The following is a 14,840-nucleotide window of genomic DNA, read 5'->3' as shown; positions in this document are numbered from 1 at the left end:
CTCCTCAGGAATTTTTTCCAAACTCCTGCAGCGTGATGCATGAATCTCCTCAAGCTTCTTCAGCATTCCGATAGATCGAGGGAACTTTCTAATGAAACTTCCGTCCATTTTCAGCACCTTCAAATGATGCATATTACCAATGGCGTGTGGTAATTTGTCTATTCCTGTACTTGAGAGATCCAGGTTCTCTAATGATGTCAAGTTTCCAATGGCGTCTGGAAGTTTCCACAACAACCGACAATCTCTCAAAGACAGTTGTTTCAACTTTTCTAGCCTTTTGATTGAGTCCGGGAGTGTGGTAAGTTCAGAGCCATCAATTGAAAGAAATTCTAGAGATTTTATGTCACCAATTTCACTGGATAATCGTGCCAATGATTTACAGTTGCAGGCGCTGAGAGTTTTAAGATGCTTCATATCTTCGGAGACCGGAATATCTTCTATATAAGTTCCATCAAGTCGGAGCTCTCTCAAAGCTTCAAGAGAATCGAGTTCTCTGGGCAAGTTACCGAGGTCAGTGCAAAATTTCAGATCTAAAATTTGCAAACGTTGCAACTGACCAATCGATGGGTCGATTCGAACCAAATGAGAGCAATATTCTAAAATCAGCATCTCCAAAGACTCGAAATTAGAGAAGTTTGGAGTTTGTATCAAGTCAACACAGCCTCTGAGAATTAAGACTTTCAACTTCCTTGCCAACTGCAAGCAATACAAAGACAGAAACTGTTAATGTTGCAGTAAGTATTCAGGTGAAAAGGAAATGCAAAGTATTTGAGCTACCTTTATACTATTCCAACCCTCCCAACCTTCAGTTACCTTGCTCCACGATAAATCAAGAACAACCAAGACCTCCAAGTTCAAATTGATTACATTAAAAGCTCTTGGACAGCCATGCCAACGGAGCCAAAGTAACTTTGAAAGAAGATTTCTAAAATCCTTCTTAATGTCAAAGTGATCCAAAATGAGAAGACGGAGATTTGGTACTCTTTTTAAATTGGTCACCAGTCAAATAGGTCTGCGATCGACCATCCATGTCTTTTTGTTCAGTGTTATCCATCTCAAGCCACAGAGCTTCAACCTTCATTTGGCTCTGTTGGTCAAACACCATTGTTAGACAGAAGCCAATGAAACCCCAACACAATAATTGAACTGAGGATCATTTATGCTTCACTCTTTCCAAAAGGGATCAAAACAAGGAGAGTTATATATTCAACAGACAGACCAAAAAAGAAATGTCAAATCTGACCTCATCTTGTTTAAAATCTTCCGAGCTTCAGTGGCCCATAGTCTACTGTTGTTCCCCTGTTTCATGCAATCTTCTTGAACAATTTTCCTGCCCAGCTTCCTTAGCTGATCATGGATCCACATCCTGTTGTCGTCTCCAATCTTTACCATGGACATGAGACAAAGCATCTCGACTTCAAAAGAAGGATACAATTGAAGCTCATCCCACATGTAAGATGCGATTCTTTTATCCTCTCCGAAAAGAAAACAAGCTATGTCGAGAAAAATATGCCGTTGGAAACTGTTTAATCGTTCGTAAGTTATTCTCAACTTGTTCTCGACTTTATCATCAGTTACATTTTGTAACTTCTCCAGTAGAGATTCCCAAGCTCCTCTTTTATCCCGAAGCAGAGACAGGTGTGAACCTACGAGCTCAACAGCTAATGGAAGTTTTCCAGTAGCAGACACAATTCTTTCAGACAGATCAACATAGTCATGTTCTGGACAATCCTTAGCAAAGGCGTATCTACAAAAAAGTTTTAGAGCATCACTATCCTCCATCTCTGGGACTTTGTAAGTTTCAACGTCATCAGTTTCTGCCATTTCACGTAAATTGAGAACTCTTTTGGTTGTGATAATGATCCTACTCCCTGAACCGAACCAATCGAGACTTCCAACCAAAGCTTCAAGCTGAGACTTCTCATGCACATCGTCCAAAAGGATGAGGACTTTCCAGGTGCTTAATCTTAATTTGAGGAAGCTGATTCCTTCCTCAACCGATTTGAGTTTTGCCGAGTCCCTTTGGACGATGTCAGAGACCAACTGATTTTGCAAAGCTAGAAGAGCCTTCTTGTCATTAGTGTCTCCAATATCAGCGAGAAAGCTGTGACGGTCAAAGAGGTGGCAGATATCGTTGTAGAGAGATTTTGCGAGGGTTGTCTTACCAATGCCTGGAATGCCGGAGATGACAATCATCCGCACGTCACTAGAGTCAGAGTCAGTATCCAACATTCTTCTCAGCTCAGGCAAGTGGTCTTCAATCCCGACTAATTTGTCGGACAAATTGAGCTTAGCCTTTCTCAATTTCTTCAAAACTTTTGAGACCATCATATTTGCAAATTCTCCTTGCCTAGAAAACAGAAAAAGTTTCAGAAAGAAGGAAAGTACACGAAGTCATGGACACTGTTAACTGGGGATAAAGATCTGAAACTGATGAAACGTGAATGGGACGGAATGGTTAAACGCTCGGTACAAATGCAAGAGTGTGCCCCAGTCAATTCAGAGTGACCATCGACCATGCCCATCGCAACCCTTAACAGACCGCCACTTTCGTATACGGGGGCAATTTGCCGTGAAATCAATTGAAGTGAGCATGAGAGTGCCACATTATTCAGGACAAAAAAGGGAGAAAAGAAAAGAAAACAAAGCAAAACTAGTTACAGATCCTCCTTCAACCTTACCCAGTATATCCGGTCAGTTGCCGCCCTTTCACAGATGTCACTTCTTCGAGGGCATCCACCCATTTCTGGATCGTATCCGGATTTTCTTTCTTCTTGTGTGCAGCAATTTTATCGGCGTAGGGACCCCTCCCATCCTTCATTTCCACATCCCACGCCGTGATCAAGAAGTAGACGGGCATGATGATCATTCTTCCCTCTTTGCGCCACTCGACCATCTGAGCCAGCTCACGAAGGCACGGCTTACTCGAGGCATAGTCCTCGGACAGGATCGGGATGCCAATCTTCGACAGCTTGATCGACTCAGGGAGCTGCTTCTTGATGTACTCTCCATCGGAAAGCTCTTCTTCGTCTAAGAAGGTGCGAACCCCGTGATCGACGAGGCTTCTGTAGAGAACATCGGTGAACCCATGTCGGGTGTCGCTTCCTCTGAAGCTCAGGAACACGTCGAAGTTGTTTCCCGTCACCGAAGCTGATGATGCAGAGCTCGAACCGCCGTAAGGACCTTCTTTCGCCATCTGCAGCTGCAAAGGAGACTCACGAATGCTCGGAAAATTTCCTCGGACAGACTCTTGACAATGCCACGCTCTGCCCTGGTTGATTAATGGGGAAGCAGGTGCTCCGTCCGTGCGGAATTTCTACAGTCAACTGATTCCTGGGCCTTGACCAGATCCGGTTCGGTCTGAGTGGTTCCTGATTTGAGCGATCCGACGTGCCTAAACCTAGATCCAATGACCAGCGGATAAAAGCAAAGTAACGACGGTTGTTGGGTGTGTGAAATCATTTGTCATTTCCACATATCTATCGCGGTTTTACTCCTATCTTGTTAAGTGTTAATTATAAATTTTGACAAAGCATAATTTATTTCGTGAAAAATAAACCATTTTGAGAATGTAACATTTATAAAATATATAAATGAAAAATATTTAAACATAAATTATATTGATAGTGAAAATATTTCTTATTTAATAATTATTTCAAACTTTGACCAAATGCTATATGTGATGTAGAAATATATCTCTTGAAAGTTAACTATTCTGAATATGTAATCGTCGTGCGATTAAAAAAAAAGCTAAAGTGAAGAAAATTGAGGAAAGGAATTGAGAAAAAAATTAACGAAAAAGGGGGAGAAATGACAAAAATGAGGAGGTGAATTCAAGTACAAATTGACCAAAAATAAAAAATTCAAGTGTGTCCAAAAGAAAATATTGAAAGCCAAATATTCAAGTATGATTCTCCTTTAATTATCATACTCTAATTAGTTTATTTTTGTGGAAAATAAAGGTAGATTCTTGTTGGAGGATGTGGTCAAATGATACATTGGATAGAGCTCGAGGTCCAAAGGTAGGAAATGACCCATCACATGCTTATTGCTTTTAGTCACCGTTAAATTACAAAGTTAATTATCAATACTCAATAGCCTACACGGGAAGATTAGTTTAATTTTTAACAAGATAAAATAACATCAGCAACCTTAAAGTTCTACCAACGCCAAAATTTTCCAATTTTGAATCCCACAAGACCTAGAATTTTGCAACTCGAGTAATCACTTGGATTGATCGTCACACCAACATGAATATAACCCATGATATAAATTACGTAGTGCTAGGCGTACTAAAGGGATACCACCTACTTAAAACAAGGTCCTAACCTAGATGCTATGTCAAAATTCCTGCCATGCGGTCTTTCCGGTATCTTAAATTATGGTGCTTTGGAGCCTAAAATTGTTCATATCTTGGACACCCTGTTGCCAACTCTATCGACAGGGTTATGAATTTCTCTTGATATACTTGGATGGTGGCTAAGGTTTCCCCCGGAGAACAAGGCATCATAGACAAAACCACGTCTTTGCGTGCATGGGTACATCTGGATTTTGCTGAAATTCGCAGTGGAGAGAGCACGCATGGAATATCTACGTTATGCTAATTTCACCGATATCATCGCAGAGACCGCCTTCTCTACCAAAGAGGACCATGGCAAAGAAAAGCAAGAAGCCCTGTGCTGCATAGAGGACTCTGCATGGCTTGCTGCCTCCTGAGACCAGCAATCTTTCCTCTGGCAAGACTAGTTACAGGCAGCCTTCGGAGATTGCAGACCAAGCCAAGTGACATGCTGAGTTTGCAAGGTGAGCGTTCTCTTTGTTTCAATAGACCTTGTTTCACGCTTTCCGCAATGATAAATAACTACAAATGAAACTCCAAACCTGTATTTTTTGCCAGAATGGAAAAGTTTTCAAATACAAGAAGATTCAAATAAAAGAAAGTGAAAAGTGCCAGCCTATTTAGAGGCTAATCGGCCTTTAATATCCGCACACAATTCATTCCACTCTACATTGATTTTGTCAATCATTTCCAAAGCTTGATTTCTCTTCTTTTCCATGCTTGGATTCTCTCTCTTCATACTGAGGAACTGCTCGTATTTAATTCTTCAGTTCTTTAACTTTCTCCAATCTCATTGCCGACAGATATGATATTTCTGACTTTGCATTCTCAACTGTCTGCTTGCGTGCCTCAATCTCTGCTTGAAGTTGGGTTATAACTCGCTCATTGTCAGCCACACTCTTAGCTTTCTTCACATTGTTTCTTGATCAAACGAACTTCATCCTTGTCAGACGCCAAAAGAAACTTTTCCATTTTGAGCTCCCATTCTAACCCCTCACATTCAATGAGGATCTTTTATTGGGAAGAGAGGGAGTCACCTGAGTCTGAATAAAGTTCTGCAATTTGAGATAGACACATTGATATCCAATAGTAGAGACCTCTGGTGCATTTTGTTCGACTAAGAAGTTCAGTAATTCTTGCAATTGACCAAGTAGCTTGGGATTAAACACGATTGCCTGGAGTCCCTGACTCATTGTAATTTCCAACTCTTGCGATGCATTCTGGTATGCTTGAAGATCAAAATGACTTGCTTGTGACATCTCTGTCCCAGTATTTTGCTTTCCTGAGTCATCACTCAAAAGAGACTCGATCTTTGAGATAAGAGATTCCTCTCCACCACCGCGTAAATCTGCCTCGACAATTATAGGGGCTTTATCTTTGTCCATTGCTGATGATGACTATGGTTGAGCAGCAGGAGGAGGCACAGCAGAACCAATTGTTGCCAAAGAAGGGATAGTCGATGCCCTGTCAAGTGGCACATCTTCTTGCTCTGTTGATGGCGAGATGCCAGTAGTTTCTGTCCCTCTTATCTGGCTCAACACTTGAGTTTGATTAATGTGGAAAAGAGTGTGCTGGCTTGGTTCTGGAAATCATCTGACAGCTGAATTTGGAAGCAACAGCCTGAAAGAAATACAGAATTATTCATTGATGGAGTGAGATAGAAAGCAAGACATCTGTAGTTTACCTTCACTCTATGCCACGTGGCGGATGAACCTGCAACAGAGGGAGAATTTTGCAAGTTAGAAGAAGCGCCCATAGTTTCAGTTATTGACTTGACAGAATCGGAAGATTTTGCTTGTGCTTTAGGAGGAAGAGGAGCATTAAATAAGGAGTAAAATTTTCTATTTAGCCCAAAAAATTAGTCTAAGGTCTAATCAGTTCCAACAGCATGGCATAGCTTGAAATAATCCTTTGACTGCCTATCCTTATGGTCTGGCAGCTTTCTAGCCATGACCTCTTTTAGCGTTCTACATTGCAAGGTTGAAATCATACTTAAATCTTACAGGGCAACTCAGATTTGACAATCTCAATGTACAGCATACCTTTATCCTTGCATTTGACACCCTGAATGGAAGAATGTCTGGTATTAGCTAGTTTGCTAAACTCCACCTGTGACAAAACCTGTGTAAGCATGTATTCAGTGCATCAAATAAGACTTCTACCATGTGTCAAACGGTTATAAAGACTGATGCTTAGATTCAAATTGACTGAACGTGAAAAAAGACCAAATGAGTTTTGAGATTTCATTGACGGTATCGATCAGACTATATCCTTGGAAGAGTAGCTCATCAAACAAGTCTGAATTAAAAGAGAAAAGTTTGAAGAATGGAATACCTTCTATGAGCTACTCATCCCAATTTATCAAAAGTACTTTGGATTAAGATCTTGAATATTACGGAAGCACCCCATAAAAATTTTAAGATACTAGTACAGAAGCCAGCGCTTTTCTGCAACACATTAAAGATTTAAGATACCAATACAACGTTCAATGCTCTGGATTGAATACATAACAACACCTCCCAAAAGCATGATTAAACTAACTGGCATAAATAGAAGTTCTTTGGTTGTATATCGCAGAAAAATACAAGAAAAAGTAAAATGCTCTTTCAAAGAAGTGGAGTCCGTACAAATTTGGATCCATCTTTCAACTAAAAAAGATGAAAGAAATACAAAGTCTTGATGACTCAAATTTCATTTGAAAAATTATTCTGCATGTGTTAATGAGAGAAAATGTCCTGTCCCTCGTAATTCATCATGTCATGCACTTTTTTCATTATTAAGAAATTCATTCATCTTAGTAAAAATTCCAAACATGACACGTGCTAATCAAGTGCCAACCTCCATCTATGTGGTCCAAAGGGAAAATAATAGTGTTGGTTACCTCAGATGAGCTTTCTGCCTCAATTATGGCACCCTTGGCTTCTTGAAGGAATGCAGGTGTTCCACGCTTTTAATATCCTGAATCTTCGGACAGCCCTTAATTTTAATATCTTTCAGCTTCTTCATTTTGATAGATTGGGAAGTCTCTCAAGGCTTTGACAATACGAAACATTCAATGATGCTAAAAATATCAAGTTCTCCACTCATCCAGTTGCGGGTTGCAAAAGTGAGATATTCTGAAAATTCGCAAGGATTTGAACTCCCGAGGCCTGCAACTTCATTTAAAGACACGAAAAGCTCAAATTCGACAGGAGCTCCAAATACGAAAGATCTGGCAATCTCGTCTGCGATTTGTACTGGCGAAGTGAGAGGGTGAATAAACCCAGAGGAAGCTGCGGTAGCTTTTTCAAGTGAATGCAGCAAAGAGAGAGCTTTGTGAGCTTACGAAGGAGATCCAACCCAACAGGTAGTAGTTGGATCTTTAACATAGATAGCTGCAATATCTTTAGCTCTGACAAACTCCCGAGCTTTAAATAAGTGTGTCCTTTTGCCTCAATTTGACTTTGGTCGTGTAACACCGCTTCGGGATCCATCACCAAGAATAACTCGCCAACTTAACCCCGCCTGCGATGTCCGGGATTGTATACATCAATTTAGAACCGACGAGATAGGCTTATTAAAGTGGAAGGAAGCTTGGGCACTCTATGGAGCTTGTCACAATGAAGCGAGATCAAGCGTTTGCGGTTGGGAAGTGTAGAAATGCTATCTCGGTAGACCACGAATCTGAGAGTATCCAAGCCTCAAGACCCTCAATCTCAAAAGCTCCTCAATATCTCTAGGAATTTCCCCACCAAACTCCGACATCTTGAAGCATGCACTCTTCAAGGCTCTTCAACTTCCATATAGCACAAGGCAGCTCTCGTACAAAAGTAAAATCAATTTTGAGCACTCTTAAAAGATATAACTTATTGACAGTATTAGGTAATTCGACAATTCCAAAGGCTTGATAAATCAAGTTCGATCAATGAAGCTAAACTCCCAAGGACGTTGGTAACTTCAATATTGACCTACAATGATTTATTGACAAGTGCCGTAGCTTTTCAAACTCGCGAGACGGGGAAGTTTACTTATTTTGGTACCGTTCGGTGCGAAGACTCTCGTGAGATTTCACATGACTAATTGAATCGGGCAAATGGATCAATGAAAGACAAGCTAGTTGCACCGAATCTTCTAAGATTTTGCATAGGACCGATGGAGGTAGGAATTTCTTGAACAGCAGTTCCATCTATAAGAATCTCTTCCAAGGATTTGAGGGAACCCACTCTTTCGGCAACTTATTGAGTTCAGTGCAAAACCTCAAGTTCAGAAAACCAAGCTCTCCGGACTTTTTATTGATGAACCGATTTCAACCAATCGAATGCACCTTTCAAGATTCAATCTCTAAACATTTGTAATGAGATAAGTCTGGAGTTCGATCATATCATAACAGCCCGGAGGTTCAAAACTCTCAATTTCTTGGCTTTTTAAAAATAGAATAACAAAAGAGTCAACTTTTCTGCTACAATTTGACAAATGAAATCAATAATAATGAACTTCTCTACCTTGATTTCATTCCAACCGTTCCATTTGTCACTGACCTTGCTCCAGAAAGATCTAGAACAACCAACTCCGTCAAATCCAATTTTTCAGCAAGAAGATGCCGAGGACAACCTTGCCAATGGAGCCATCTTAAACTTGACAGACGCCGCTCAAAATTTCCTTCGAGGTTCGCCTGATCCAATCGAAGGAATCTTATGTTTGACGTCCTTGCGAAATGTGCTGGTCCAAAACTGTATTGTGACCCACTACCAAATTTGAGAAGAACTCCTTGAACACTTTCCGTTGCCTACATGTGGAATACAGATTTGGATTACCAAGGGACTTGGCATTTCCACACAAAAATATGTGAAGATGATAAATGCTTAGAGACTTCAAACTAAAGAAACCATTTTATTAAGGATCAACTTGTTCCAAAAAAAAAATGACTTGGAAAAAAATTCTAAAAAATGATGGCTTTCATCTCTTACAAAAATGAATGAACAACAAATATTTTCATCATCCACGAAAATAAGTAGACATAAATTGTTATCAATAATGAAAAATTTTCGTTAACTAATTATTTTAAGTAATATAAATGATCATTTTTAGAAAAATATATTTCAAATCATTTTTTCCGCTAAAATATGCACCCCAATTAGTTTTCTTTCTATGAAAGGAGGAACATGAGTCGTAAGGCATACAAGTAAGGTAAAAACAGTGATGAACTTGTATCTTACTTTTTATTCACCAACACAACTTGGGCTTGCTCGTGACTCCACAATCTACTGCGCTTTCCAAGTTTAAGATGTTCCTCTATGACAATATCCCTACCTAGGTCTCGAAGTTGATCATGCATCCATAACTTATCGTTCTCAATCTTAACAATAGACGAATTGACGAGGTCTTCTAATACCAATCTGCTTGTGGAATCACGGTCGGACCACGGTAGTATGCAACACTTTTGTCCTCTCCACGAAGAAACAAGCAATGTCCAGAAATATCTGTCTTTGCTTGTCGTGTAATGCTTTGATTATTACCATCAATTTCTGTTGAACTTGTGGCTCGTGTACTTTTCTCAATTCATTTAATGTCTGCTCCCACACCTCCTTGCTTTTAGAATATAAATACGACCCAACAACCTCAACAGTCAAAGGAAGCCGGCCAATAGTCGATACTAAATTTTTGGACAGAGTAGCTAAGTCAAATGGAGCAGGTCTCCCCCTGAAGGCATGAGTGCGGAATAGTTCATCGACTTCCTCTTCTAGCATTCCCCGACTTCATATTTCAGGGGACACTTCAAACTTATCTAAAGCCTGTTCGTCTCTGGTGGTAATTACGATCCTGCTTCCAGAGCCTAACGAATCAAGAATACTTAAAATCGGTGTAAGTCCGGAGCTTGGTTCAATATCATCGAGAACAATGAGAACCTTCTTGTGCAAGAGTCTACTTCTGATGGACTTAATCCCATCATCAACAGAATGAATTTGTCCATGCGTTACACCTAGGAGGTCAGAAACCAACTGACCTTGCAAATTATCTACACCTCCTGGTTTTTTGGTATGTTCTCTAACATTTTCCAGAAAGCTACAGCCATCAAAGAGATCAAATATTCTTTTGTAGATGAATCTTGCAATTGTTGTCTTCCCGGTGCCCCCTATGCCATGTATTCCAACTACATGAACATCGCTAGATTCCACTTTTAGTAATTTCATAACTCTTTCTCCATGATACTCGATGCCAACGAAGTTTCTGTTCAGTGCCCTCAACACATTTGCGACAAGAACATTGATGAGCGAAGCATCTTCGGGCAAGCTGTATCATGCGTGCACGTGTGCACAAGGTACACGCACAAAGATTAATGTAAGTCCAACAATATCTGAACTCTGAAGTAGTTTGCAAGAAAAAGTTCACGCTCTCCTTTCAAAAACTAGCATACAGCAATCGGCTTTAGACAAACAGGCCATGCAATTAGTGGTACATGCTTTTACTAAATCAACAGAGACAAAGCACAGTATGATGAGATGCAAAGGCTGCCTGCTGCATCCACAGAAATTAAGCAAATCAATATCACTCTACACTGACATATTCTTGCAAGAGGTAGATTTCCTGTGGATGCAATTTCAAGAGGAAGAACATTTTTCTGGACCATATCGATATAAAATCACAACCATAACCGCTGCCTCCCATTTAATGCAGTGATCGAACGTGGAAAAACTGAGTTATAAGATATGTGTAAAGCTAGAACAATGAAATTTATCAACAAAAACCGAAACATTAAGTAATGTGGCAAGCTGGGAGTGAGAATGTTAACAAGCGGATCACATTCAGTACCAGATCAGAGGGAGCTACATCAGATATCGATACACGTTGCAGCATCAGTCTAATTAGATTAAGCAAAATTGAAATAAGCGCTGCCTTGGTATTTGGATGCTAGGTTACTCAATCGAACTTACTCAATTACACTCACCTATCAATCTCCAACCCTGGGATGGATCCCACATAGCTGAGAGCTCTCTCCCATTGCCCAAGGGTCTGTGGGTAGAATCCTCTCCGTCTATGCCCGGCGATAGCCTCGCCGTAACCGTCGGATCTGTTTTTCACGACCGAGGGCGTGACTTGGTAGAAGACGGGCATGATGATCCGGCCCCAATGGCTGGGTACAATCTCATCCAGCTCGGAGGCACCATGCGCTCGATGGATAGTTCTTTGACAGGATCGGAATGACGATCTTGGAATGACTGATCGCATCGAGAAGCGACAGCTCAATCTCCTCTCCCAAGAGGCGTCCCCCATAATCGTTGAACATGCGGACCTCCTCTCGTAAGAGCCTATCGTAGAGATGATCCACAAAGCCGTCGAGAGCATCGTCTCCTCTGAAGCTCACATACACATCGTAACTCTCATCCCCAGAATACTGGATGTCCATCTACTTTCAAAATGAAAATGGTTTCCGTGTTGGGTGGCCTCCTCCTCAGTTTTCGTCTCCTTCCTTCTCTATTTCAAAGATCCACCTCCCAGTTTTATACCATGGGAGTAGGTGTACGAGGCGAAGTGCATCACCATACAAAAGTCGACGCGTGGCAAATTTGGGCCTACCTGTCAGTCTTAACTTCTCCGTTAAGACTCCCTCTCTCTCCCCTTTACCCTCTCTCCTCCCCTCCGTTTCTGCCCACACCTCTCTTTCCCTCTTCTCTCTTACTTCTCTTTTTTCGAGAAAATTTCCCTTGTTAGTCTGACACACGCAAGGGAAAAGACAAGAAAAGGAGAGAGAGGGAGAGGGGTGGAAAGAAGAAAAGAAAGCGAGGGAGGAAGTCTTCTTCGGTCATCTTCGACCGAGTATCCCCACTCCCGACGCCGCTGCTCCCCACCGCCTCGACGAGCCGCTCCTGACGCCGTTGTTTTTCCCGGCACGCCCCCGCCGCTGCTGCCCCGAGCGCCGCGGCACCCTTGCTCGCCACTGCGGACGTGACTTTGCAACTTGTCACCGCCTTCCCTCTTGTAGTCAGATCCGCCTCCCTCGACGTTCTTGCCGTTCCGTCACCAGCGTCGCTGATTCTGTTCCACCATCGACGACGCTGCTGTTGTTCCGCCACCGACGATGCCAACGACGACCAGGTCGCTGTCTCGTTTGTCCGAGCAGCTGCCCATGACATCTTCTGCCCCTGCCTGCGACCCTCTCTCTCCCTCTTCTCTCTCTACTTCTCTTTTTTCCAACCGCCACCACCGTCACCGACTCTCCTCCTCCTTCCGTAATAGACTCGCTCCAAGCGCCGCCGCAGCCGGACTCGTCATCTTCCTCAAGCAAGACGATCGTCAAGGCAGTGGCGGCCACTGTGGCTAGCTCGCTGGTCGTCGCCACGCTGTTCTTCTTCGCAATCCAAAGGCGGAGACGCCGAAAGGGTCCGGACCATGGACCGGCGGAGGCGGGAGGCTTCACGCCGATGCCTCGCGGGGACTTTGCGCGGTTCGGAGGGCATATGATCAAGGGGCTCACACGGACGCTCATACATGGCTGTCACCGCCTGTCCGGGGCGGAACGCCTGTTCCTGGGTATTGTTTTTCCCATCCACCATGGACGACACTCGCAGCCAGCCATGGACAACACACTCGACCTCAAACTCGGAGCTTTGGTTAGCGCTCGAGTTTCGAGCTCGGCCTCAAGCTATCTCACCGCAAACGAAGCTCAACGCAGTCTCCATCCGCGGCTTGCCGTCCTCCTTGACCCGAAGCGGCCATGAGCCGACTCGAGCTCGAGCCATGGCGACGCAAGAGGAAAGAAAAGAGAAGTGGAGAGAGGAGGGGGAGAGAGAGTTGTGGGCAGAAACGGAGAGTAAATGAGAAAATATTGGGTACGTCTTATGTATCAACGTGGCAAACAAGAAGGCGCTCGCAGCGCGACACGTGTCCTCGTGGGACCCACAATTTCAGGCGCTCATTTTGAAAATTTCCGTGATCTGTAGGGTTTACGATCGCGGGTTCTTTCTTTGCGCCTCTCTCTCTACCCTCGCTCTCTCCCCGACGAACTCCCTCTCTCTCCGCCCCTCGCTTTTTCCGACCGCCGAAGCACCGCGAGCAACCGGCGAACCAGAGGATACCGGCGAGACGACCGCGAGCAACCGACCGGCGTGCGACCTCCCCTCTCTCTCGCCTTCCGGCGTGCGACCACCCTCTTTTCGACCGACCGGCGTGCGACCTTCCTCTCTCTCTCGCCCTCCCTCTTCCGACCGGCGAACCACCGCGCCGCACCTCGCTCCGGTTCCGGCCCCAACTCGTCCGTCCTTACTCTTTCTCTCTACTCGCGTCTCGTCGCCTCCCTCTCTTCGACAAATAACCACCGCGGACCGGCGAACCACCGCGCCCCCTCTAGCTCCGGATCCGGCACCGGCTTGTCAAGGTAATTCCTTGCTTTCTCTTTTCTCTCTTTCTCTCTACGACGGGGTGACGGAAGGGATTTTATAGGAGTTCGCGATGCCTGAAATGTCATTAGTAGTATGCTTTTCGCCCGTAGTTTTTCTTTAATCTTGGGTTTGGCTATTCATCATGCCGGTAGGACATACTCCGAAAAGGCTCTAAAATGAGTGCTATTGTTGCAAATCATGGATAGTCCTTGAAAAGCCAGATCTGTTGTTCTTCCATATTGATGTTTATATGTATATTCCCCAATAACTTTGCTTTGAGATGCACGGCAAATGCATCCGATCTCAATTGATTATTGTCATGCAAAGTGTAGATTTTTATTGCCTCTGAGATCATTTGGTCATATTTGTTTCCGTGTGTTTGCGATGCTTATGGTATAGACCTATGTGATCTCCTGATGATGATTTTTTTTTTTTTTTTTGGTCGGATTTTAACTTTCTCTGTATTTAATCCAATTGCGGATGTGGCAAGAAGGTATTCTCGATGCAAGAATATTCAGAAGAATTGATAAATTCCTTTAGACAAGAGGTTTGTTTTCTTTTTGTTTTACTATGTCTCATGAGTTCTCTTTGTTTCTAATATTATTCAGCCAGGACATGCTGAGGGTCGCTTAGACTTTTTAATTTGAATAAGGCATCTCTCGTAGGACATGATATGCGCTATGTCTTGCTCTAAGCCTCATTGGCCTGTCATTGACTTGTTAATTGAAATCATGAAAACATCGTTATGATAGCGTTTAGTGATTGCTGGATGCGAGGTGGCTGGTTTAATTTTGATAAGGGCCTTCCTTGACAGGTTGTAATTGCAGTTGATGGTCTAGATTCGGCCGAGGCAAAGTGAGGGATAATGGGTTGACCTTTTAGTTGATAATGAGCCCAAAAAGTGATCTATATTATCCCAGGATGTGACGAGTCAACATCGAGGTGCCAAATGACTCCATCTATTGTGTCACTTGCCCCTACATCTTCTGATTGTTCTTTTTTTTCTTTTTCCTTTTCCTGATAAGAACTACATAGTCAAGATGGTTTAGGAAGAACATTCTGAAAACCAGTGTGATAAAGAGATGAAGTAAGATTGACCAACATGTTCGAACTGCATGCATTTATCTCTCTCTCTCTGCACTTGT

The 14,840-nt window shown here is 42.8% G+C and overlaps 2 protein-coding genes and 1 long non-coding RNA gene across 5 annotated transcripts; all 3 read right to left on the bottom strand.

Annotated features, from left to right (window-relative positions):
* Positions 1-320: 320 nt before the first annotated feature.
* Positions 321-3,372, bottom strand: LOC104437225 (TMV resistance protein N). The gene is made up of 4 exons (XM_039310318.1): positions 2,682-3,372; positions 1,244-2,350; positions 778-1,087; positions 321-696 (listed from the first exon to the last, which is right to left on the bottom strand). Exons 1-3 carry the CDS (start codon positions 3,194-3,196, stop codon positions 1,078-1,080), a joined length of 1,632 nt encoding a protein of 543 aa, XP_039166252.1. The 5' UTR covers positions 3,197-3,372; the 3' UTR covers positions 321-696; positions 778-1,077.
* A 1,880-nt stretch (positions 3,373-5,252) lies between these two features.
* LOC120291260 lies at positions 5,253-7,254 on the bottom strand. Of its 3 annotated transcripts, none has more exons than XR_005549212.1 (4): positions 7,221-7,254; positions 6,382-6,460; positions 6,024-6,052; positions 5,253-5,959 (listed from the first exon to the last, which is right to left on the bottom strand). It is a non-coding gene; the product is annotated as an uncharacterized LOC120291260 (long non-coding RNA). The 3 variants fall into 3 exon arrangements; XR_005549211.1 differs by having other exon boundaries at positions 6,382-6,448; XR_005549210.1 differs by lacking the exon at positions 7,221-7,254 and having other exon boundaries at positions 6,382-7,187.
* A 2,609-nt stretch (positions 7,255-9,863) lies between these two features.
* On the bottom strand, positions 9,864-11,467 carry LOC120291437 (disease resistance protein RUN1-like). The gene is made up of 2 exons (XM_039308788.1): positions 11,265-11,467; positions 9,864-10,609 (listed from the first exon to the last, which is right to left on the bottom strand). Exons 1-2 carry the CDS (start codon positions 11,429-11,431, stop codon positions 10,075-10,077), a joined length of 702 nt encoding a protein of 233 aa, XP_039164722.1. The 5' UTR covers positions 11,432-11,467; the 3' UTR covers positions 9,864-10,074.
* Positions 11,468-14,840: the final 3,373 nt, after the last annotated feature.

This window comes from Eucalyptus grandis, chromosome 3 (genome assembly GCF_016545825.1).
Source record: "Eucalyptus grandis isolate ANBG69807.140 chromosome 3, ASM1654582v1, whole genome shotgun sequence".
NCBI classification, from domain to species: domain Eukaryota; kingdom Viridiplantae; phylum Streptophyta; class Magnoliopsida; order Myrtales; family Myrtaceae; genus Eucalyptus; species Eucalyptus grandis.
The sequence above is the reverse complement of the archived record's forward strand: the minus strand, read 5'-3'. Positions and strand labels throughout refer to the sequence as shown.

What these genes read in the sequence shown, in the direction of transcription:
- LOC104437225 (XM_039310318.1), bottom strand. Translation starts at nt 3,196, where the DNA reads ATGGCGAAAGAAGGTCCTTACGGCGGTTCGAGCTCTGCATCATCAGCT. An exon ending in CAACTGACCGGATATACTGG is followed by an intron (nt 2,351 to 2,681) that starts GTAAGGTTGAAG and finishes TCTGTTTTCTAG; the next exon opens with GCAAGGAGAATTTGCAAATA.
- LOC120291437 (XM_039308788.1), bottom strand. Translation starts at nt 11,431, where the DNA reads ATGCCCGTCTTCTACCAAGTCACGCCCTCGGTCGTGAAAAACAGATCC. An exon ending in CCAGGGTTGGAGATTGATAG is followed by an intron (nt 10,610 to 11,264) that starts GTGAGTGTAATT and finishes CGCATGATACAG; the next exon opens with CTTGCCCGAAGATGCTTCGC.